At 30.1% G+C, this 26,572-nt stretch overlaps 1 protein-coding gene across 1 annotated transcript in view; it reads left to right on the top strand.

Annotated features, from left to right (window-relative positions):
• The window catches only part of LOC129968684 (amyloid-beta-like protein), a 145,739-nt gene that overhangs the window by 115,105 nt on the left and 4,062 nt on the right, over positions 1 to 26,572 (top strand). The window contains exons 3-10 of the mRNA XM_056082827.1: positions 15,225 to 15,351; positions 16,941 to 17,156; positions 18,966 to 19,291; positions 19,932 to 20,027; positions 20,593 to 20,751; positions 21,852 to 22,080; positions 24,141 to 24,251; positions 25,655 to 25,986. Coding sequence (XP_055938802.1) covers positions 15,225 to 15,351; positions 16,941 to 17,156; positions 18,966 to 19,291; positions 19,932 to 20,027; positions 20,593 to 20,751; positions 21,852 to 22,080; positions 24,141 to 24,251; positions 25,655 to 25,986 — 1,596 coding nt within the window. The remainder of the gene's footprint in view (positions 1 to 15,224; positions 15,352 to 16,940; positions 17,157 to 18,965; positions 19,292 to 19,931; positions 20,028 to 20,592; positions 20,752 to 21,851; positions 22,081 to 24,140; positions 24,252 to 25,654; positions 25,987 to 26,572) is intronic.

The raw sequence follows: 26,572 nt of genomic DNA, 5'->3' as shown, positions 1-26,572 counted from the left end.
TGGATAATGTTTAATACAACTAAGATTATAAACTCGACAAAGAAGATACGTTTGAGATGGGGAGGGCGGATCAGTATACAAAATATTTTTGAATGGCCATTATCAATCGGCCGTTATGTTGACTATTGAAAAGTGGCACATAAAACGCCACTGCGTGCTTCCCAAGTGATTACTTAGGGGTGGGTACTAATCCCATTTCCATAGTTTCCGCCACAGCGCGTCAACTTGATGCATTGGTTGCGTCATCGCGCACAGATGCATTTTCTTAATAATTCCGCCGAAATCCAAACATGTCACTTCGATATTGTGCCATCGATCCTTACATGCGAGAATCGCGGGCGGCCCATCGATTTTACGTCATTTGTAGAAGCGGGGAGGTGGAGAGAGGGCTGATGTCTGCGTTCGATATGACGTTACCGCCCTTTTCTCTCTAAAGCCCTTTGAAAAGAACCGTGCAGTCTCTTGCTACAGATTTTGAAGCACCTCCAAAAATAGACGCCTTAATGAAGCAAGTGTATGTTGTCGAAGTGTGTTCACACGGTCATGAAGTAGGTCAGCACTGGAGAGGAGTGCCCTTCCCTAACTTAGCCCTTCTAAGTCAAAAAGATTAAAATTTACTTACCTTAAAATACATTTACTGTTTTTGTGCACTTGTGGTGCTGGGTATTAAAAAGAATTAAATATCTTATTTTTTCTTCAGTATAAAAAATAAATGTTTGTCCTTTTAGCATCTTATTTTGAAGTTAATCTGTTTAAATTAAGAGTTTGCATTAGAAAAATTAATTTTGTTACATGAAATCGCATTTAATCTTTTTTTTTTATTACTCCTTTGGTTTTGCAGAACTATGTGTATTAATCAGTAATAAAATTCATTAGCAAATTCTTACAAAGAAAAAACATATTTTGGGTACTAATTTGTTTGAATAAAAAAATGCATTTCACTCGATGCTTATTGATGAAAACATTCATTGGGAAAAATGATACAGAATAAATTAGGTAGATAAAGTGCTTATGGGTCATTATTTCAAGTTTTGTGGATATTTTGCTTTTCAATATTTTACATAATACAAGTGATGACTATAACTAATCATTAACTACAATTTTTGATGCACAAATTTATAAATGGTCTTGGTTAACTTTGATTTCTGAAATATTACCCTTTTTCTGTCATTTTTTTCTGCATTTATGGGATTAAACAAAAACTGTTTTGAGACACAGAAATCCACCGTTCTTTTGCGCTTGCACCATTTGGCTTTGATTTCATTTAACCCTTTAAAGGGCCATTTTTTTTCTAGTCATATTATGTTAAAATATTTTTGGGCTTGAAATTAGAGTAAGAAAAGGGATTCATTTAGTTTATTAAATAAATTTAATTTGATTAATTAATTAATTTGGTTAATTAATAATTAAATAAAAATTCAAGACGCATCATTTTGTGTGAGATAAAGAACTGAAGCATCTAAGTTTCTGTCTTTCTAAAAAAATTTGTCAGAACTTATGCCAACCTACATAAATTCATACAAATATTGATAAATTTAATGGGAAGCATACTTCCCACGGCCCTAGAAAGGGTTAAATAGAGATTCATTAAAAAAAAAAAAAGATGTTTTTTTTATTAAATATTGTGAAAGCATTATACTCTAAAATTAGTTTTGAATCAAAGTTTAATGGGAAAATTGCATCATTTAGCTAAATTAGAATTATTATTTTATAACTGATTTTGAAATTATACAGGATATTTCAAAAGATCGGTTACCAACTTCATGGTAAATCAGACATATAGAAACAAGTCATTTTTACTATAGAACATGAAATCGGAAACGCAAAGAACGTATAGGGGACCTAGTCATTAAAAAATATCATGGATACAATAATGGCAACTACGGTGTAGCATCAATAACAAACCTTTGGGATACTTAAAATAGGTGAACGGATGCCTTGATTTCCAAAGCGATATATTTCGTTTGTTGGTATTCAATCAACTGCTTTATGCTGTTGCAAATTTTTATTCCATTAAGTTTGAGTTACGCATTTTAATCTGGTGTACCTTTTTATTTCAATGAATTCTTGTTTAAGAGTTTCTTTGACAGTCTTCCTTTTGCTGTCCTTACCTCATATCTGTAAAAAGTAACATGTTTTTATATGTCTGACATGACCTTAAAGTTTATAAAAGACTTTTTGAAACACCCTGTATTGAGATAATCGAATCAATTCATTTAGTAACAAAAGTCGGTACTAAATTTGATGGCATTATTTAATACTTGAGATAAAAACTATACTAAAGTTGCATTCTCTTCAGTATATGATTTGTATCTGTTAAATCATAATCCCTAAAAAGACTTCACAAAATATTGCTATAAAATCCATCATATGCTAGATTTTAAAATCGATCGCTAACGCAGCGAAATCTGTAAGAACTGCAATTAAATATCGAATAATACTTGCGCGAATAAAATTTTAATGAAAGCTTTCCTTAATTGCTTTGAAGTACGGCCTTTTAGAAATTTTTCGAAATCGGCTTAGTGCCTTTTATTAATGCATCGCCTTTAACAAAGTGTTCGCCTCCTGATTATTCCATTTATGTAACATTCGCCGTATATTTACGTAGAATTTGGTATCCCTAATTGGTGTAATCCGTCAGAAAGTTTGTTGGAACTTCGTAGCTGAACGGGATTGAGTCAAAAGCTTAACCTTATGAGATGACGGCGGGGTCTTAACCGCTTAAATATGCGGGGGGCGACAGGTCGGTCAAGTGATTATGATGAGAGGGGTTCTATTTTGAAAGAGGATTTTGGCCAGAAGATGATCTTTATAATATAAGCAAATACATTAATGTAGGGAATTTATTCGATTGCGAAGGATCATTGAAGGTTCATTAGATGAAAAAAATAATTGAAGTATTTTTTTCTAATGTTTTGATATTTACAGGGTTTTTTTTTTTTTTTTGTGTGTGTGTGTGTGTGTGTGTGTGTGTGTGTGTGTGTGTGTGTGTGTGTGTGTGTGTGTGTGTGTGTGTGTTTAAATCAAAAAACACTTTCGGGGCATTTTAGTCCAATTGCGAACATCTAAAATGTGTTAGTCTTTTGGTTGGCAGTATCGGGTTTTCTAGAAGGTATACTGAATTGAAGATTTATTCCAGACTTTTATTTGTTGGAAAAAAATAATTTTTAAAAAATTGTATTGCAGAAATATAAGGCTTGTTTATACGAAATGCTGTCCTATTATGTCATTGAACATGTGAAAGGTTACAAATGACTGCTGAAAACGTGTTTTTTTTTTTTTTTTTTTTTTTTTTTGTTGTTGTTGTTGTTGTGGTTTTTTTACTTTATCGTATGCAAAATGTACGCTAACATATGAAAATCAAAGCACTCGTTGAGTTGACAACCTTAATCAAGGTTCACAACTTTTTATAGAAGACTTTATTAGAAGGGTATTCGAGAAAATTTCGAAGAAACTCTTACCGGTTTAATTACCGATCATTGCTGATTTATTGCCTCTTTTGTAGGTCAAAGTTGAACTGGTATAAAATTACCGCCAAGATATTTACAACTTGTCTTCATGTAACTTTCCATTATTAACAGAATCCTTTCGATTTGCTTAAAATTTATTATGGCTTGATGGATGCTCGAATCTTTTCAGTTAGGAATAATTTATACCAACCCTTTCACTTCCAATTGACTCAGAACATAGAGGTTCGAAATCTTACACCATGGCACATGGCCAATATCTTTAACGAAGCTGACAAGTCTAGATATCAAGTTATAGGACTCTTCCCCGTAAAAGTATTGGAATACCATACAGGAAGAAAAGTGTTCTGTCAGGTCATGTCAGGAAGTTCAAGGCAAGTGTATCTCGTTACCTATTATGTCCGCCCGACTGAAACTTTTCTTTCGGGCTATCGTTTATCACGAGTGTCTAAAATTAGGTCTGTACATCATCTCCTTATTATCGATAATCGAATCACATAGGCTCCCATCTAGTTATTGCGAAGGCAGGTTCCCGCATTCATCTTCGCTGGATATCCTTCCCCATCGTGTCTTTTGAATATGTAAGAACAAAAATACTCTCGCCTTTTATATTTCGAAACGTGTTTTACGTTAATCGGGTTTTATTGACTCGTTAATCGAATTATCAGCCTACTGTGAGTTTTTATTGAAAGAAAAAATTGATAATATCTTGAGTCAATGTTTTTAATTTTCAACATACTTTCTATCGTATGTTGTTGAAATTTATTGTAATTGAAGGAAGAGTAGATCAATATTTCATTCATTCTCTTAATTTTTTCAATAGAAATAAAATAAAAAAAGAAAGACCTTGCATAAGACAAGAGTATCATGACTCATAAGAGTTCAAGTATTTATTTGTTCTACAATGTAGTGAAATAGTGATTGTCAAACAGAAGAACAATAATCGAATGTTTGCAAAATTATCTTTTTTTCCTCTTAGATGGAGACCCCGTTTGGAATTTTCCGTGGTTTTATTTTTATTTTTAAATTGTATGCTTAGATACATTTATTTTGATTCATGGAACTAAAAATATATTATAAATTTGACTAGCTTCATTTCTTCATATGCCTTTTATGTCTTAAAAGTTAATCTGTGCTTCTGTTTGTCTTTAAGGTTCCTGTTCGCGACTGCTTCTTTTACTTCGTTACTTACACACTTTGACGGATGTAATTTTCGCATCTTCTAACTCATAGTTTGAAGCATTTAACACTTATTTTTCTATATTTTAACGTTTTTAATAACTTTTCATAGCTATTTCTATAAATTTACTGCACAGTGACTCTATATTCTTCGTAAAATTTTAATTACTAACTCCAGACAGAGGTTGTCATTGTGTGCTTAATGTTTTGAGTTTGACAGTTCTACTCTCTGAAATCAATAGTTTTCTTATCATTAAAAAAATGTAGTCGTTTTCTATTTTTGGCGATAACTCACCTTCTGGCCCTTTCAAACGTTATTAAGAATAGAAATCTTTCGCGTAATGGGAGTCATATCGTTTTATTTCCTCTGCCTAATGCTTTTTTTTTCTTTCCTTTTCTTTCTTCAGCCGGAACTCGAAAAGGCAATTTCTCTCGACCCCTTTTCAACTTCCTAAATCGTCTGCCGAAGGAAGTTCCAACCATATGCGCTCAGTTGATAACTTTTTTTTCAGTCTTATTAGGATTTCATAACTTTCATTTGCTTTAATGGAAGAAAACTCTTTACTTTTATCCCTTTTCGGCCATCTCATGCCCCCACCCCTTTTTTTCTTTTCACATAGTTGATCTATAAGCATAAAACATTCATTTTGACAATCGGAATAGGAGATTTGGGGAAGTTTTCATAATTCGCAGAAGTAGATTTTACTCTTACCCAAGTGTAAATGGAAAAATTGAATTTTCATGTATTTCCAATGAGCTTTTCTGATAATTTGATTCTTATTGACTAACTTAGTAGTATGTAGTGCAACCCAATAAAATCAGTATTTCTTTACTAGAGCTGACGCTTTTTTCTTTTTAAATTTTATTTGTACTGATTTGTCTTTTCGTATTAACAGATTGATAAGGATCTTTCACTTTTTTAGTTTAAAAAACAATTTCGGTATTTGAACGTTGAAGATTTGAAACTTTTTGTTCAACAATTCAGCATGTGTTATTTCTATTTTCGTTTCTCTTTTTATAACTTTGTGTACATTGTGGAGTAATGATCACTTATACACATTTCCAAATTTATAAATGAAATTCCTACATTGCGCAATTTTAACATAAAACAGTTCCAATAGATTAGTTAGAATTTTATTTAAATTTTTTTATTATCGTTTTTATTAAATATATTGAAAGTGTATTGTCATTGTATAATTAATGTTCAAAATTGCAACTTAATTTCGCATATTATATATGTAATGATATTTTTAAATCTAATTTAAACTTAGTTAATTTCCTAATTTTCATCTTAATTTAATCCATATTAACTTCATTCTAAAATAGCCTATTATTTCCTGATCCAATTCCACCTTTTTTTATTTAATTACTGCTACACGCGTTCTATAAAGATGCTTACTTTTGAAAGTTCTCATTCTCCGAGTGAAAGGATAAAAATCCTTAATGTTTAACCACATTCTTTTAAAGGTACCTGATTATCTTGCCTAAATCGTCACGTGTCAAAGAAATTCCTATCAGAATTTCATAGCGTAAAATCACCGAGAAAATAATTTGGGTCTCTTTTGCTCTTGTGTCGCGATATAGACGGATGTATCCCGTCGCTTCTTTCTTGTACATAATTTATGCCTCCCGAGATGGAATAAATCAAAGTATTAAAACTTAAAAAGTGTCTTCTCTTCGGCCTCGCCACTGCTAAAAAATATGCTTGCATATGTATATTCCTTTCTTTAATATTAATCTTTATTCGTAATATTTAAATTGTTAGTGGCTAAAAGAAAGATTCTGTTATTTAAAGAATTATACATCAAATGCTATAACCATTGAAATCTGATTGTGTTGTAATCTGTCAAAGAGTTTCCGTACATTTTTTTAACCTTAATTTTGATATTTTGAATGCCACATCTCCATAAAAACATTTTTAAAAAATGCATGCACCCCTTCTTGATAAATTTGTTAAAAATTTTCCTTGAATACCTTCTAAATAATTATTCATTTGTCTAAAAATTCTTGAGCAGATAGGGGGGAAAGTGATAGCCCCCCAATGTACGTTTGTCATCAAATGTAATAATCCTTAAATTACAATGATAATTAGAAACAATATCAATGTACACTGGTTTATCTTTGATTCGTGGTTGCTCAGTTTAGTGTTTTCTTTATATATCCTGTTATGTGTTTAAATATGACTCGTTTTATTTATTAATTATCGTTAATCAATATTTTTTTAACTTGATACTCAATTATCATTTTTATAATTAAATCAGTTCATCGATTTTAATGCATAGTTGTGCCTCTGAATATGTTGCATACAAATCCAATCGAGAACTTGATTACATATTATTGACGAACCTTATCGAAACACTTTAATTAAAGAATATAGAATAAAAATGACTTAACTTTATTATGCCGTCCCGAATCATCTAACACTGTCTAATTGCCCAGCTAAATTCCATTTTACTGTTCTCTTGTAGTGGTTCGATTACCGTCTTCTTTCGGGCGTTTATTAATTTTCTCCCAGAGTAAGTTAATATCGGACGGACGAACAGCAGTGGGGGGATCCTGGGAAGACAATGACATCAGGCACTGAGCAGCTGTTCTCATCCAGCTAATTTCGAGAACCGGATCGATTTCCTTTTTTGATTTCCAATTAATTAGCCGTGTGGCCAGTTTCGTAACAATTTAACATAAAACGATTTCTGTCTGTTGCAGCACTAAATTAAAATCTTCACTTGGTTCATTAACGCTGTTGTTTCTGTTTGTTTTGAGATTGGCCTCTTGATTAGTTGTTCTGAATATGCCACTTTTAGAAAAGAAATCTAATTGAGTGCAAGTCCATATCTCAGACTAATTCGTTCCACAATGGTCTTGTATAAATACTTCTGGTGATTGAGATTTCAGATGGAAACTTCAGATGACTTTTCGAAATAGATTTTTTTGTTTGTTTGTTTGTTATAATTCAGTGAAAACGAAAATAATTATTTTATGCATTTCTTCCTTTATAATGGATTAAAGCTAAATAAAAAGCCAATCTTGAAATGTTTTACTGAACCGGTTACTTTGATTTATATCATATTGATTGCGATTTCGTAAAAGGAATAATAATTACCCGCAATAGCTAGTGAAAATGTACAATTCAGAAAGATTATGCACAATACACTCCCGAGTATCCGGCGTAATATGGCGGAAGGGCAGGCCGGATAACAAAAAAGCCGGATAGACCGCATCTATAAACTCATTTCTTTGCCTGCCAATATCAGAAGGCAAATTTTTTATTCCAAAATTTACTGTTATAATACGTGTTTTCTCACTTCTTAATGAGTACTAAGCCCTCCATTTACCTGAAGCCACGAAGAATATGAACAGGACCGTGGTCCGGTGAATCATAGTAGTTGCTTTATAACGTATCGAGATAAAATAGAAGGCTTTGTACTGGTAATTTATATACTGCTCTGCACGTTTCAAGAATTTATAAGAGAAAAAGTCAGTTCAGTCTAAACTGTTCAGATTTTAACATAAATTCTGTAGTCCCTAACTTAACCCTAAGATAAGTGTCAAAATTTACAGTTTTTAGTTTTTGAAAAAGACCTTTATATATGACTGCTTTTGCAATACCTTGCCTTTCTCGTTTAATTACGATAAAAGAAAATTTAACCGGGTACTCGAGAGTATACTGTATATGTTACTTTAATCAGTAGCAGTTCTTTCTCATGGAAATCTTGTCAACTTAGCTTTTAAAAAAAACGGGAGCATTATTATCATAATTTTCTTCGTATATATGATCGGTTATGTCGAGTAAAGTTCATAGTGTAGCAATAAGAGTCTGAACTTTTCCCTTGAACCTATTGGTTCCAGAATTTGGTACAGTTTTAATATCTAGATCATACATCCACCGAATCTCATTTATGTAACTAGTTGTTCTTATTCTCATAAATGGATCGATATTCTGACGGGTTTGTCCAAAATCGATACATATCCACGATTCTGATAAAACTGAATGCAGATTTTACCCATGTAGTCTGGTGCGTGGATAAAATCTGCATCCACTTTTGTCATCGGAATGTGTCAGTGTTTTACAATTCTAGTGTTCATTTATATATGCGGACGGGTTTCATTCAAAATTTGATCAAGATTTGCTGTAATTAAAAAAAAAAATGTTTTTATTGGATTGGAATGGAAATCTAAACATGATGATTTATCGAAATCGCGATATCAAATTTTTGTCGATTACATCCTTTTCTTAGTATACGAGAAAAAAAAATCGTAGGCCTAATAGTTATCTTGTATTATAATTAAAAATAAACATTTTTGGCTCTTAAAATAATTTTTATACGACGTAGTTTAACTTGTATGATGTAATAAAAATTAAATTTTGTAATTGATTTCAAATAAGCCAGAGCTTTGTACTTTATATGCTTATATATTCTCAATGACAGTTGGTAATTTTAATATTTTAAGAAAATGATCGTTTAATTGATTCGTTTTATTTATTCCAAATAAGTGCCGCATCTTATAATAAATTTGAGAAAAAAAATTGATTTAACGGTTTAATATTTATAAGGAATTATAAATTACAAACTGAAAAGTAAAAAAATTAAATTTTAATGTACAAATAAATTTTTTTTAATTGATTTTATTTTATCATATTTTATTTTCACACTGTGTTCAATTCGAATTTCAATTGAAAGAAAAGGCGAGGGGGAAATAGGTGCGTTCCATCATCATTTGAAATAGGTAATATTACATTGTTCCGACATTTCTGCTGGATCTTTCGTTTAAATATTCTTCCATAGTAAATAATGTTTGATTTCCACTACTATGAAAAATATGATTAATATACCATGCAATCTAACTAATTCTAATCACAATTTTTAAATCGTGATTACAAAAAGCATTAAGCATAATAAACATTTTATATTTCTTCTCAACTGTTTTAATCATCTTTTATTTATTTTTGCATTTCAAAATATAAATACGAAGCAAATAAGTTCTTCACAATAATTTCTTCTTTAAAATTATTGTGGATATATTTCCCTGCTCCAGCACATTCATTAGCAATTTAAATCTGAAAATCAATTTCCTGGATGGATTCCAATTCCATTTAGTCTAGATTTTTGCTCGGATAATTCTCTTGTTTCTGTTTCACACTTGTGCAAATCAAAAAGCGTTCGGCATCCAAAAGAGGAAATCGTTTCGAAAACACTCGTAAAGTCGCTCTTCAATCATGTTTAGTGTGTGCGTACGAAATTTTCTGGTCGTTTTACGAGCTCTGGCCCTTTGTTTCTAGTACCTCGCTTTCTGCTTCATTGCTGCGTAGCTTCTCGACTTTGATTCACTTAGTTTGACCTTCTGTACCAGCAACGAACAGTTTCGCCCTCGCTCGTTTCTTTGTTTGTATATGGGCAGTTTTTTTTTGGCACATGAAATTTTATTTTCTTGGTCTGCTTGCAGAGACTCGAGGCTGTAAATAGAATTAAATACTGCTTTTATACTGTTATACCATTAGATGGTGGCACTGCTCCAAGTTTGATCTAGACAGTTTGCTTTTTACTGTCATAAATCTTTCCTAGTAATAATAATCGATCGTTATATGAGAAACTAACTATTCGCTAACTAGAAACACACGAAAAGAGATTAATTTTGCGGTTTTGACGTATTGAAAAAATTTATAACATCTCTAGGGACTTAAAAGTTTCATTCGGCTAGTTGATTTAATTTTGTTATTCCCTGTGTGATATTAAATTATTCTATAATGAAATAAAGATGTCTTTAAAAAGGGGCAACTTAAGTCTCGTTTTGGTTTCAGTCTTAATATATTAGTTTTTGAAAGATGGTAATTACATATATTGTCGACCTGTATGTAAATGATTATACAAAATAATATGGGAGTACTGCATGAAATACCGAGTGAATAATTAATAAAAAAAAGACTTGATTTTGCAATCGGGAATCAATTATTTATGTTATGAATATCAACTCCACTATTGTAAGCCGCATTAATTCGAGCGAGTTTCCTTATGCAAAGTTGAACCAAATCCAGTTCACCACAAAACTTCTTATTGATTGGTGCATTCATTAGCTTGATGAAATGCAATATAATAATTATTTTCTGTGAAGTTTTGAGAAAGACTATATCTCAAAATATAACCTTCGCTATTTAAAAAATTGCTTAGCTTGCTTCCACTTATGCTGTTTTGGTTTCTTTTATGTATGTGTTAGCTTTGAAGCTTTTAACTTCTGCTTCTGTGACTGTTTTGGCTACTTATCTCATGACTTTCACGAAAAGAGAGGACAAGTAATTATCTCGAATTGCCTATCGAGGCTATAATTACTTATTTAGTTTTATAAGGGCGATCTAGCGCAAAAGTAAAATCCTACTGTATAATTCAATGTTTATGAGAATGCTATAAGATGCCACTTAAAAATCTGAATTTTTGTCGGTTTAATACAATTTAAAAGCTGAGTTAATTCTGACTTATTCTGGTCATTCCCCCCCCCCCGTCTAATGCTACTTTTTTGTATGTGATATGCATTTTAGAACTATAACCCTCATTAACTGGATATAGTCCTTAATTGTATGCACCTAAATGTACCGAATCCTGAAATTTACTTATAAATTAATAGTTGCAATAAATATTAATTTGATTTAATTTTCCAAAAAAATGTATTAAAGTGAGTACATATTCTCTTCAACCTTTGCTGTGTGTCCTGGATTAGCTCCGAGTGACTATATAAGTCCTAAATTAACTAATATCAGTGCAATACTAATTAAAGATCCATATTTCTCGGTTTTAAATATATTTTGACAAAATGCTCCACAGAAAAAAATTAACAAAGTTTAAACTTATAGAAATTTCAAAATAATAATAATAATAATTACAAGATTGTTTTCATATATGGATGAATCGATCTGAAAGAAAAGTAATAATAATAGTAATAAAATATTTTGTTTTCCTTCCCCCCCCCTCTTGTTTTATTTATTAGACATTCCATTATTCAATACATTTACCTTTAAGTCAAGGTGAATTCAGAAAATCCGATCGCTTTAATTTTAGTAAACAAATGCATTTCAGATTTTCTGATATATAATATATACCCAAGTGATTGAGCCGTGTACTACCCAAAATAGAGTTTCTATCCACTTTCTACCAAAATTGATTTGCCCTTGATGGATCGATTCCGGAAAAGGGATATTTCACAATGGACAAATTCTGCATGTTCTCGCAGCTGGGACTGTGGAAGAACTCTGTGGAGAAAAGCAAAGGATAAAAGAAAAAAAGCGATGCTTTATTGAACAGTGAATAAGGCCAGAAAAGATATCCCTTCCAATTTTTCAAAAGAACATATCCAAAGAAGTGGAAGTTATTGCTGCTATGGATCTGAAGTGACAAGACAAAAGAAATTGTCTTTTCCTTCTATGAAATGCAAATCTAGCGAGACTTATGAAACCATTTGTCGTTTATGGCCATAATGATGCGATGTGTGGTTTCAGTTTATACTGCCTATGAAATATTATACCACTTTATTCTTAGAAAACGCAACATGGAAAATGTATGTTTCCTTATAAAATAAAATATACTTGGATCTGTCACTGGGAATATTTTTGCTCCACTCAAAGGAAATGAAACTTTATTTCCGTTTGCAAGTGAATTATGCAAAATATCAAAGTTTGAATCGATGGGACGTATTTTCCACTTTTGTTTTGAACTGTTTGCATTGCTATGCACAATCTGATGACTTTGAATAGGAAAAAAAATTGTGAATGTTGCAAATTATAGGCATCGTATGTGAAACATTTTGACTTTTTGAAAACAATATTACACAGATTTTTCTTGATATAAATTCGACTTCCGCAATGGAATTTTTTTAATAAGAATTTTTCACTAGTTCCTTGAATTTTCTGTTTAACATTTTACTGACCTGACGTGATGCAGTTTTATTTAAGTCGAATTTCAAAATAATTGGAATTTTTAATATTATCCTTTCAGGTTCAAATTATTCAAGTTACAAGACATAAATTTGATATAAAATTCATATCAAAGTTATTCAATTTCCAGGGAAGAATTAAATTACAAAATGACATAAATTGAACCTCGATGCTAATTACTTGCGTTTTGCGTTAGATTTGTGTATGGTTTGATTAACTATACGATTTACAAAATAAATATATGCCTGCCTTATAATTTCGAATCTTATCTGCATCAAGAAAACAAGCATTTAATGTGGCATCAAGAAATTTAAACCGATTTTCCTTTTTGATAGTGTCTAGCTTCCCACAAAGCCTCGTTACTTAACTGTACGACTTACAAAATAAGTATATGTTTGCTCTATAATTTCGAATCATATCTGCATCAAGAAAACTTGCTTTTAATGTCGTATCAAGAAATTTAAATCGGCTTCCTTTTTGATAGTGTCTAGCTTCCCACAAAGCCACGTTACTCACATGGCAGCATTCCACTGCCATTCCGAAATTTCACGATTCATAAAACCTTCAAAAATAAAATCATTGTCGTTCGCTGAACGTGCTAGGCATGCAGCTAGCCAGGGATTTTAGTGTAGTACTTGTTGTGTTAAATGCTGTGTAAACGATTTAGCTAGCCGTCGGGAAAATTCCTCATCATTGTCCTATAAACGCCTCCCTTCGCAGCCATTCTCTTGGAATGTGCCGACCCCTAATTAGGCGAAAGTTCCAATTTTATGAGTTTACGCCGCCCTAAAACCTCAGGACTTTACTCAAGGGTTCGCGGAATGGACGGCCCATTCCGTATCCAGCACGGTGTGTGTCACGAACTTGAAAATTATGGCGCTAGCTCGGGTACCATTATGATGGCAGAACGAATTTGCATAATTAAATACATTCGCATGTCATGGTGAATGCAGTTTGTATAAGGGGCGCTTAGGGCAAGGTGCATTGAAATTTCGCTTGCTGTGCTTAAGAGCCGCAGCTGATCCGGTACTGTATGAAGTCCCAAGTTTACACAGATGATTATGTTTACTCGGAGCGGTTAGCTCGCGATTATTTCTCGCCCCTGTGCCTGGTTTTCCAAATCCAAAGGTTCCTTTCTCATTTTGGAGAAAATGTAATTTAATAAAGTTTCCTTTACTTCCGTAGTGCGAAATATGGAGAATAAGTAGTAATTGTGTTAATCTGAAAAGTGTTAATAATTTAATGATATACAGGTAAATAGATTTTAAGAAAATTGTTCGGGGAGAAGGTCTTTATTTAGGGTGGGGTGGGGTATCATGAATATTCTCTTCATGACGTTTTCACATATTTGTGAGTAAGCATAATACTCACAAAGCGCACTATTTAGAATTAAATGACGACTATTCTTATAGTTATTTGAATAAACCTAACAGCCAGTTAAACTACAACATTTAGAATCTTAATTATTTCTACGATATATATTACTATAACCCATTACCATCTATATTTTAAGTATAATTATTACAAAAATGAACCGCCCAGCCCCAACTACTGGCCGCGTTTCACCAATTTTTATTCCATACGAAAGATCGTGATTGTAAATAAATCATAAATGATTGTCTGCCCTCGCTCCCACCGTGTGTGGGACTCCCCCCCCCCAAAAAAAAAGGCTGCTTTACCGTACATTTTTTATAGAAAATTAATCATTGACGGAAGCGCTCCAGACTTATTCACTGTACCGTTTTCGCCTATTTTTATATGAAAACTCGTGCTATTTTTATAATTTGTGAATCGTTGCGTACTCCATATGCACCATCCTTTCTTTGAAATATCTCATAGTAAAATTTTGACATGACTTACTAGTCACAATGGACCGATTTTGCCAATTTATTTCGCATGCATAACAGGCCATGTTTGATTTTATTATTTAAGCATAATTTAAAATATACTTAGAGTGATTAAATGATGTTCATCTATGTTAGTGTCATTATTAAATTAATATTTTAGTATTGCTGGCAAACAACTGATCGCCAAAGATAACTAAGAAGTAGATGAGTTATTGCTTCATTTTTTTTAAATATTCTTTTTATTTATCTCGAGGTTTAAATTGTTTTATAATTGTTAGATGGGAGTTGATAATTGGAAAAGATTAAAGGCTTCGATTTAAAATAAAGCGATTTAGTGAAACAATATCAGCTAAACATAAAATTCCTAAATCTTGATTCGAAATTTCCATTTCCCTTTTAAAGATCAATCTTGGAACTTTAATAAATATAGAAGTAATAACTATTTTACTTATCTAGTTACATTTTAAATAAAATAAGCATTTTGAAATGGAGGTTGGGAAAAATACAATAAAATTTTTGGTGATAATTAACAATCAATAATTACGGTTTGGAGATATGTCCAATTTCTTAATGGTTCTTACGAGAAGCAATGTCTTCATGTTCATGCCTTTAAAATGGAAATTTGTGAGAAATGTTTCAAGATTATGTTGAATGATATCCAAAAGTATGCAACATCTGTTCAAAGTTGCTGTAATAAAATATTTAACTTAAGGCCTGATCTTTTATAACGACACTATATAAAGAAATAGCTTTCAAAGCGTCTATTCAGACTGCAAGAAAAATTCTAAGTCGTCTATGTTAATTTTTTAGGTCTATTCGTCTAAAGAGATTACCAACATCGTGGAATCCAGCCGATACTTCAAGATTGATAATTGGTGTAAAGCAGGCCAGAAGAAATGTAAAGCCAGCCACTGGGTGAAGCCATACAGATGCCTCCGTAAGCATACTTTTTATCTCAGTAATGGATTATTATGTCATAAATCCATTTACAACATTTTATTTATTGTGCATTTTACAGAAGTTGTAACTTAACCATAAGATAGTCCTATTTAGACGGGCACATTTGTTAACCAGTTAACAATATCTCCTATATGATTGGCATAGATTAACTAACGAAAGTTGTAGTAGAAATTCATGCACATTGCTATCAATGTGCATGAGTTTCTACTACAAGCTTAAGAAATAAATAAATGAACATATTATTTGCGACACCCTTTAGTTGTAAATATGTTTTGTTTCCTTGCAATGGGATCTTCCTAATCCAAAATACTTACGAATACTCAAATCGAATTGTGATGTGGAATAAAATTTTTTAAAATGTTGAGAGGAAATATTAGCTATAACCATCCATTTGAATTCTAAGGGGAGAATATAATGGATCAGCATAACCTTCAATTTGGCCCATGCTGATAGACTGTATTGATATTTGTTATGCATTATGCCTATGTTTATTTGCACATCGATATAATTTAAATTTGAAAATCCCTGTCTCATTAGCTAGAAAACAGAAGTAGGGATTTCACGTCCAATAATGATGCAGAAAGGACAGTGCATTTTTACTTACGATACTTTAGAGACGAAAATGTATAATTATAGATACTAATATTAGCAGAATGCATGATATTTTTCTATAGATTTGTTTTATTAATTTTTCATTTGATTCTATAGAAAATCTATTTGTATTGTGATCACATAAATATGAAGAAGAGTGAAAATTACTATTTACATCTGGTTTTTAAATAGATTATTTTGTGGTTGATTTGAATTCTCTTGTAAGATATTCAAAGTTCTATTTTTTCGGAATTATAAAAGTTTTTATTATTCCAGTAATTGTGCCATTTTCACTGTAAATTGTTTCTTATAAATACATATTGTTATAAAAGTAGGTTGTGAGGTAATTTAGGTAATTTTATTTATTTATTATTATTTGATATTCTAGTCAGAAAAATCCAAATGAATTTCGATTATTTATTAATTAGAAATTAAAAGATATTTTTGCTCATTTCTTGTTTTGAATTCACTTCATGAAGAAACAGAAAATTTATTCAGTTACTGATTATATAATTAGTTGATCTTTTCTTTAGTAGTAAAATTAATTTCAAAACTTTATTATAATTGAAAATAGGTTGATTTAAAAATTACCTTACTTATTAAGGAGTAGAATTTTTGAAAATAAAAAAAATAAAATTAAAAACATTTGAACAGAAATTTCATAATTTTTTGAATTAACCAAGGTTTCTTTTTATTAATAAAGAAAGAATATAAAGGGAGAGCCTCAAACAGTGCCATTGTGCCACATGAGTTCATGAATGGTCTTTATAACTGGTGCGTCAAAAAATATCTCACCATTGTATATTTACCCATCAAGAAAATGACACTTTTAAAACCTCTGTGCCTAAAAAGAATAAAGAAACTTCTCTAAATATGAAATTTAGGATGCTAAATTAAATGACTTTCTCCAAATTTGTAAAAGTGACTTTTTTTGTGAAAATTTGTTAGGTGAATTTTCCTATTTCATATTTTCAGAGGGTCAATTCCAAAGTGATGCATTACTTGTTCCTGAGCACTGCCTCTTTGATCATATTCACAACCAGAGCATTTGCCAGACTTTTGATGAATGGAACAACACTGCTGCTCACAGTTGTCTTGACAGATCAATGCAGCTCAGGAGTTTCGCTATGCTATTACCTTGTGGCGTTGATCTTTTCTCTGGAGTGGAATTTGTATGCTGCCCTAAAAATGGTAATAATCCTGTTTTATTTGCTTATATATTTATTATAGTGTAATATTTTTTTTCCATATTTGATGTTGAATAACCTTAGGCGTTTGTTATTCTTATAAAAGGCAGAATTTCTTAGCAAAAACTGTAATCTGACTTGCATATCAAAGAATATATGATATTGGCTCTAAATCTCACCTTACAATGGTTGCATCAGTGAAATTGTGAATGCATGTTAAATTTCGATTATATTTGCTGATATACTACTATCAGCGGTTGTTTGTTTGTTATAATAATTCAATGAATTATTAGTTCATTTAGAGAAGTAAAGATTTTTCATATAAAATCATTAAAATGAAACTAAAAGAGCTGCAATTAAATTAGTATAAAACTTTAAAAAAAAATTTAAAAAAAAAAAAAAGATCAGAAGCATGCAGAAAATAAAACAAGTTTATAATTCATCTTGTTCTAGTACATCAAATGTTTCCCTGTGTTACAAATATTTTTGAAAAAACATGCTAGAACAGGACAAGAACCTGAAATTATTGATATTATACGTAATTTAATTAAAAAAAAAAATCATAACTTTGGGAGAATTTTTAAGCATCAACCAAGGATTAATTCAAAATTATCATGTATGAAAGTTTGTGCTAAATTTGTTTTTGTTTTTAACAAATAACAGAAGTCAGTAAGAAGTGCACATTGAAGAGATATCAATTCATCTATTGAAAATATAGAAACTTCTTGGGATCATTGATATAAACAATGAAAATATGGTGTTTTCAGTATGATCCTAAATTATATTAAATGTAAAATGGTTCTTTAAAAAAAAAGAACTCACCTTACTCAAAGTTTTTTTATGTAAAGCAAATAACGATTCCTTCTTTCTGTTTCAGCCATTTTTAAAAATTCATTTGCGCATTATGTAATGTATTTCTTTTAGAAAGATGGCTGTTAAATGGCTGTTTTTCTTGTAAATCTCTTATATTTATTGCTTAATATTTTACTTTACTGGTCTATTTTAATTTTTATATTCCTTCTCTTTATTAATTCTTGCTCAATAGAGGTTTGCTTCTCCTATGCCCGATCTTTCAAACAAGGAGCACATGAAAAGTGTGCACAATATTATCATCTATCTCTTACTCCTTTTTTACAAGCCTGGACAAGAACCAAGAAATGAATTTTGACTAATGCTAGTTAAAGCAAATATACATCCTTGTGGAGTGTGTTTTGGATAGCAACCATAGCCATAATTTATATCTTAAAATTTCTCCATATATGCTGGCTGTAGCTAAAAGTTTGTAAAATTTCTCCATATGTGCTGGCTGTAGCTAAAAGTTTGATATTAAAGAGTGATGCCTATTTAATGTATCATAACTGCAAATGTTGCAATCAAAGCCATGATTTGGATGTTAGATATAATTCACATTAATGGTGAAAGGGTTCATTATTTAATTAGTATTAGATCTTTTGCCTATTATATGTGTATTTTGTTTTTTGGAGAATATAGCATCATTTGCTTGTTCTATCTAAGAGAGAAATAGAAGACATGCAAAATTTTTAATTCAAATTCTTTGTCACAATAACTACCAATTTTCTACCATTAGTGCCAATTATTTGCCTATAATATAATGCTTTAAAATGAACTGCTAAATTTATTTTGTATTGAAATTAGCTATATCAGAACAATACTATTATTATAATGTATTATGAATATGCATAAGTTCAAAAAAATATGTGGAATAAACTGTTTCTTTTTGCTATACTTATGAAAAATACTGTGTATGAACTTTCCTAAATTTTTCAATATTTATTCTTATTGCCTTCTACAGATAAGGAGGGAGTGGTGAATGATGAAAGCCGTAAGGGTGACAATGGAATAGATTCTGAAGATTCATCTAATGAAGATGAAGATTATGATGATGACTATTATGATGATGAAGACTATGATGATGAGGATGATGAAGACAGTGAAGATGGGTCACGATCCTCAACCACTAGTACTACTACCACCACAACTACTACTACAACCACTACAACTACCACTGAAAGACCTGTAGATTATTACTACAGCCACTTTGATAAGAAACATGAGCATGAATTCTTTAAAGAAGCACAGAAATCTTTAGAAGAAAGCCACCGAGAACGTGTTACCAAAGTACGTACTTTTGTAAATTGTAAATTTTTTTCCTCGTATTTTAAAAATATCTTGATCTGATACTCCTAGTTTCTGAGAAAAACACTTTTTTTGTGGATTTTAATTGCATTTGATTTAATATAATGTGCATATTAAACATTCATTTTTATTATAAGTGTTCATTTTTCTTAACATGCAAAAAAAACCTGATCTAAACCTTAAATTATTTTATTGGTTTTTAAAATTGAAGCTGTTAGATAGAATTTTATTTATTTATTTTTTATTTTATTTTCTGTTGTATAAAAATTAATTTTGCAAAATTCAGTTCAGTTTTTAATGAAAATTTGAAGATTTAGTTTTATCTCTTGTATTTTTCATATTTAAAAAAAAAAATGTTTTTTATGTTGTGAGCTGTTTCTGAAAATGCAATCATAATATAAATATTGCAGACTGTTCATCTGACCATTTGGTGCAGATCAGAAATTTCATTTCTGTATAATAGTTTGGAACTATCAACTAAACTTTTTATTAACCTCATTTATTTATTTTATGAACTTAAACATTTTTATTATTAGAAATAACTGATTGCAGTATAGGATGTGCTTAACTAAAATAATAATACTGTTATAATTTTTATTCATTCTCAAATTATAATTGTTAGGTTATGAAAGAATGGAGTGAATTGGAAGAAAGATATCAAGAAATGAAAGTTAAAGATCCTAAAGCTGCTGAAGATTTTAGGAAAAAGATGAGTGCAGTAAGTATTAACATAAAATTGTAATTTTATGCTTCTTAATAATATGCTTATTAACCTTTTTGGCACTCTATCAGTTTGACATTCTTTGGCACTCTATCAGTAAATTTCAGGTTAGACAAATTAAAAATTAGTTTTTATAGTGATCAAACTTAACGTTTTTGCAATTTATCATAAATCATAAGAATTCTTTGGATAATTTTTTTAAATACATTGATCTGCTTTGCTTTGAACAAATGTATTATGCCATAGGGAAGGGTGGGTGGGTGAACAATTTTCCTGCATTGAAGATTAATATTTCTTTCATTATCATAATCTGAAAATTGTCATATTTTCTATTATTTTCACATTTTTATCATTGGCATTTTTTTATTTATTACAATTTTTATCATTTGCATTTCACATTTTTATCATTTTTTAATGAAGAAAATATATAGAAGCCTGTGAAATTAAATATATTAAAATCATCTAGTTTTAAATTGAACAATTAAACTCCACTTCTTTTCATAAAAATAATTAAAATCTTGATTTTCAAAACTTACATTCTGCCACATATTCTTCACTACAGAGGTTCCAGAAGACTGTTGAAGCTTTAGAAGAAGAAGGATCTGCTGCCAAAAGGCAAATGTCTGCTATGCACCAGCAACGAATTATGTCCATCATTAACATGAGAAAGAAGTCTGCTATGGATTGTTACACTGCTGCTTTGGATCATTCTAACCCAAAGGTTTGAGAACTTTTATGATTCTTTATTTTAAAGCCTCTTGGATTAAAAGCCTTTGAAAAGTATCTCTCGGATGCTTTTTTTTGGCTTTTAGAAATTTGGCTTTTAATTCATCTCTATTGTTAGTTTATATTTGAAAAACAGCATTATCTCAAAACTTTGCATTTATATTAAATATGCATTAAAATTGATCTTAATCTTTTTTTTTTTTTTAGTTTTAAAAATTATTAGAAAAATGAATACATTTTTTGTTATAATACATTTATTTTATTTTGACAAGCAGAAGATTTACCTATTTCATACATAATTTCTGTACTTTTGCACTCTTAATTATTAGTCTCAGATTTAAACAAAGGCATCTATTTTTATAAAGTGTAAAACTAGTCGCCTTCACAGACAAGTTTTTCTGCCAATACTGCCTATATATCTTTGTGTTTTCCCGTGTGTTGCTTTTACATTAATAGTGAATATTACTGTGACCTCTGCAGTGTATGCTGATCTTGAATTCTTTTTTTTTATTTTTTTTATTTTTAGGCAATTTAATTGGCTGGAATTGAGTATGTTTTATATTCAGCATTGTCATGTTATATGAAAATTTTAAGAATAAAATAAGAAAGCTTGATGTCTTCCATTTTTAATTACATAATTATAATTACTTGAACTAGGTCAGATAATCAACATGCAATACATGGAGGTTTTGTTACATTTCAATTTGATTTCTTTACAAAGAAATGAATATTCAATTACAAATATTGTGAATTTGAAAGGAATAATCAAAAGGTATTTAACTTTTGAACAAAGATTTTTTATTTAAGGCAAATAATTAAAAATGTCTTTAAATATGAAATCTAGTATATGAAAAAACAAACTGTTTAACATATATAAAAGTAAAAGATTGAAATTAAAACTGTTCTTATTTTGAGCATATTCAAATAAATTTCAGTTTCATACTTCTAAGCATACACTGCAGCAAAACAATTCATTAGTGATATAAAATAAATGTATAATATTTTGACTCTCAAAATTTTATCTTTCTGAAAATGTTGGAAGAAAAGTGTCTACTTTTGTTTCCTTTTTGATTTTCATGTTTGTTTGTTATTTAGACTAAAAAGATTGAGAAGTGTCTGGAGAAGTTGCTCCGTGCCTTGGAAAAAGATCGCCGCCATACTCTCAACCATTATCGTCATCTTCTTAACTCCAATCTGAAACAAGCTGTAAAAGAGAAGGAAGCTACTTTGGAGCACTTGGACAGTCTGAATAAAATTGCCAACCAGAGCCTTGCAATGCTGGATAGAGTTCCTAATGTAGCAGAAAAGATCAGACTACGAATGGGTGGGTTTTTCTTTTGAAGTACATTTTTGGTACTTCAATAAGCTGAAATATTTCATTAGTAAACAATAGTATATAGCAAAATTAAAGGGAAATTGATTTTCTTTTAGTGTAAAAGATTATAAGACAATAAAACTTATCATCAGTTGACTTAAAAATTGTCAAATAATTTTTTCAGACTTCTGAAAAGTGAAATATTTACAAACACCGTGGATTTTTTTTCTTTTGGATAACTAATATATTTTGACATGTTTTTCCCCTGGAAGAATTTTGACATGTTTTTCCCCTGGAAGAATTTTGACATGTTTTTCCCCTGGAAGAATTTTGACATGCTTTTCCCCTGGAAGAATTTTGACATGTTTTTCCCCTGGAAGAATTTTGACATGCTTTTCCCCTGGAAGAATTTTGACATGCTTTTCCCCTGGAAGAATTTTGACATGCTTTTCCCCTGAAAGAATTTTGACCACCAGTTGATGGTGATTTCATTTAAGAGATATTATATTATCATGTCTTATCTTTTAGAGAAGCTTGATTTCTATGCTTGCCATTTCTAAATATTTTGAATTTAATTTCTGAACTGGTGTTTTTGATTTGTTTGAAAAATTGAAGATTTTGTTTTATCATGATTAGTTTTCTTCTATTAGTTAATTACTCAAAGAATTTATAGAAATGTAAACTATAAGAATGTATGTTAATACTCTTAGCATGCATTATACTTTAAAATTTTGTATTCTTTAATAACACCTTTTCATATTGAAGATCCGTTAGAAAACATTTGATATATTCTTTCTTTGATTCTCAGTGATGCTTTTTATGTTTGTATTATGAGATTAATGGAATCAATATTTACCATTATGAAATCTTTACTAATTATTCATCAAAAGATAATAGATAAAGATGTGACTTAATAATTTATCTTTAATAAAATGTTTTAAAAAACATTTTTTTTTTTTTTTTACCAGATACATTGTTGCATAAGTTTATTCTGTATTTTGCAGCTTAAGAAAAATGTTTAGAGATGCTATACTTGACATGTTGGGGAGAGGGGGTTCATTTCGAAAAAGTGAAGAAAAGAAATATTTACAATTTGATAGATAGTGCTTTCTTTCTGAAAGGACTGGCATATATCTTTGTTACTAATTTTCGTATTTTTGGGGAAATCTTTCTCGCAGCAAGGCATTCAAAACCGATCTAAGGTGAAAACGGGAATAGAAATTCTGAAACGTCTAATTTATTTGGAAGGCATTGACGTTCATTTTGTTCAAATAAAGAAGAGTTATTGTACTACCTAATCTTTTGAAGATTGTTTATATTGGGGATTTTTCTAAATTTCAAGAAAAGATTTCTGAGATTAAATGTTTCATTTGTTGCTATATTAAATGAATAATTTGATGTAATTCTTCTGTTTTGGATTATTGTTGAATTTTTATTTTTTGTAAGGGAATTAATTTTAAAACTTATTCTCATGAAAAGAAACTTGATTTTTCTATGTGAAAGCATGAACCTATGGAGTGATATGATGCAAGTTGGTGGAAATTTAATTTTTGGGCCTTTATCGGTTTTATTTTGCTATGCTCTAGCAAGGTAAAATTAAATTTATAATATTTTATAGTGGAAGTAAAAATATCCACTTCTGTAATACTATGGGGTAGTTGGAAATTTATTAAAAATAGTTTAAAAGCTTTATCAAAACTTCCAATTCATTGCCAAATTGATTTGTTTCACAGGCTGATGCAACAGCAAAAGTACTATATTTTATAAATTTACTTATTTGTTAAATTGTAAAATATGTTTAGAACGATAATTCCCTTCTCTAATTCTAATATTGGAATGAGGATTTTTTTTTCCCCCACTACAAAGCAGCAATATTTTTCTTGCATTTTAAAATTCTTGTTGTTTTTGGTATTTTTAAAGAATTTTATAAAAACTTTAAATATTTTTTTAAATTCCCTAAAAATTGACTGCAAGGATTATTTTTAATTAAAAAGAATATATTTACTTTGAAAAAACATTTCACTGAATATTCTTTTTTAAGTTCTGTAATTATTTATTTGTTATTAAAGTTGCTGTTTGGCATCATTTGCATGGACTAGGACCTAAAGCTGCTATTACTCGTGATGTGGATGAAGCCATTGTTGAAAAATACAGAGAAGAGGTTACAGAAAAACAAAAAGGTAATTTCCTTAGCTGCAGTTTAATTATAGTCAGTTATTAATATTTATTATAGAATCGTGAATGGAAATTTCTCTATTAAGCAAGCTTCTTCATTCTGAAGTAAGCTGTTTAATCATTACCAGTACATTTATTTCAAATTCAAGATCATTCAATGAGTTTTACTGTACTGTTTAAAAGCTTGTTCTTCTTTTAGAAAAGATGACATAGATACCTTCCTCCTTGAAATCAATAAGCATTTTGTAAAGCAAAGAAAGAACTCAAATGTAATATATTTTGCACATGTAGAGTCTTCTAGTTGTTTTGTAGTTCTGTTGGGAGATGAATTAACCCTTTCGGGATGAGATGTATGTATTCCAGATGTTTGCTCGATATGGAGCGTATCATCCCCTTGCATTGCTGAGATTAACTTTGGAGGGAAAAAAAAATCACAAAAATAAAACTTAAGTCCCTAATCTTGTAATTTTTGGTACCTAATTAGTTCAGTTGTCATATACATAAAAATTAGCATTTAATAATCTTTCTTTTAATTTGCATTAAAATATATTTTTTAAAAAACTCATTTACATTGTGAAATAATTTTCGGAAGCTCTATTCAATTTATTCTGCAGTTTAAATGGATAAAATACATTAGTAAACTTCAAAATAAATATTAAAAAATTCAAAAATACAGTACAAAATAAGTAGAAGGCAGGCATGCAGTGAGCTCAGATTCTGATAAAATATCAATATCAGAATCACTCAAAATCTCGATTTCTAATTCTTAAGACCATGAATCATCACTCTCACTCTAAGGCCACTAATTTGCCTTATTTATAATCTGAGATCCCCCCCCCTTCAAATAATGTTTTCTTACCATAACATATCAAATTCAAGGGGGAGAAATTGAATTGCTAACGCTAAATGCAAGAGAACTGACCATAAAACGTAAACAGACCCCTCGTAGCAGTAAAAATTAAATAAAAAGTAATAATAAATAAAATTTGGAGGAAGACCAGATTCAATTTTCTATCACCTGGAAAGCTAAAGAACCCAATTCTGTTTATTTATATTACTGTTATCCCCTTCCAAAATACCAAAATGAGGCTGAATGTGACCTAACTGAAGGTCAGGCTACTAAATCAATGTTCATTTCAAATGGATACAGAGAACCATCTAGTGGCTTTTAAAAATCATTCCATCTTAAACTGTGCATATGCATGGCCCATCCCTTGAGCTCAACTTTCATCGATGTGCAAGTGGTATGCGTAGTTGTGAGAGATGTTCATAGGTAATGCATATATGACACACCTGTCTCTAAAGGGTTAAAAGCATATAATATATTCAAATATTTTAAAATATGATTTTTGTTTGTTCGAGGAAGTGTAATGATTTTAAATTTATATAAAATATTGCATTTAAATAGAACGTGAAAGGCAAAAGAAGATCATGGAAGAGAGACGACAGGAATTAAAAGAGCTTCGAGAGGAAAAGAAACGCGTGGAAGCTAACCTTGGCCATAAACTGGACCGCGAATTCGATCCTGAATCTATGGAAGATGAAAGTGTTTTACCTGATATGAAACCAAAAATGGCTGATGTATCCAGTGTTGAGCACAATTCTCTTGACCATGAGGAATTGCCCGCTCCCAAAATGGCTCATATCCAAAACCCAGCTTTCCATGATAATGAGCATGAAGAGCTGCCTGTGCCCAAAATGGCCCATGCTCAGAACCAAGCTTTCCATCACAATGAAGTCGTAAGTAGATTAATTTACTCTATAAAAACTAACATTTTGTACAAGATCAAAAATCAAATAGGAAAAATTTTTCTAAAATTTAGCTCTTTTACTTGAAAAAAAAATCTTTTAATTAAAAATGTGAAGTATTAATTTTTTTTCCCTTAAACATTTATTTATTATTTTGTTAAATTTATTTAAATCTTCCTAACACTATATTTTGTTTCAGTTCTTTGAATCTGGTTTTTAATGTATGTTTATAAAAGTTCTGTTTTACATCAATGATAATAAAGTCTTTGTTATTAAGTTTTTTAACTTAACATTCCAATTTTAAGAACTTATTAAATAATTTATGAATTTGAGTTCAAAGAAAAAATCTGTTAAAGGTGTTTTTGTTATTCAATATTTTATCTTTATATTTTTAAGAAAACATATAAATAAATATGAATTAATTTCTTTGGAATTAAAAAATGAAATGCCAAATCATTCATTTTTATGTTTGAAAAATTTTCAAAAAAATATAATTTTTTGGTTTGTTATATACAAGGATGCAAACAAAGATGAAGAATAATTTTATATTTTTGAATTTATTGAACATTTAAATAAT

The sequence above is a fragment of the Argiope bruennichi genome, chromosome 5 (genome assembly GCF_947563725.1).
Source record: "Argiope bruennichi chromosome 5, qqArgBrue1.1, whole genome shotgun sequence".
Lineage (NCBI taxonomy): Eukaryota > Metazoa > Arthropoda > Arachnida > Araneae > Araneidae > Argiope > Argiope bruennichi.
The sequence above is the reverse complement of the archived record's forward strand: the minus strand, read 5'-3'. Positions and strand labels throughout refer to the sequence as shown.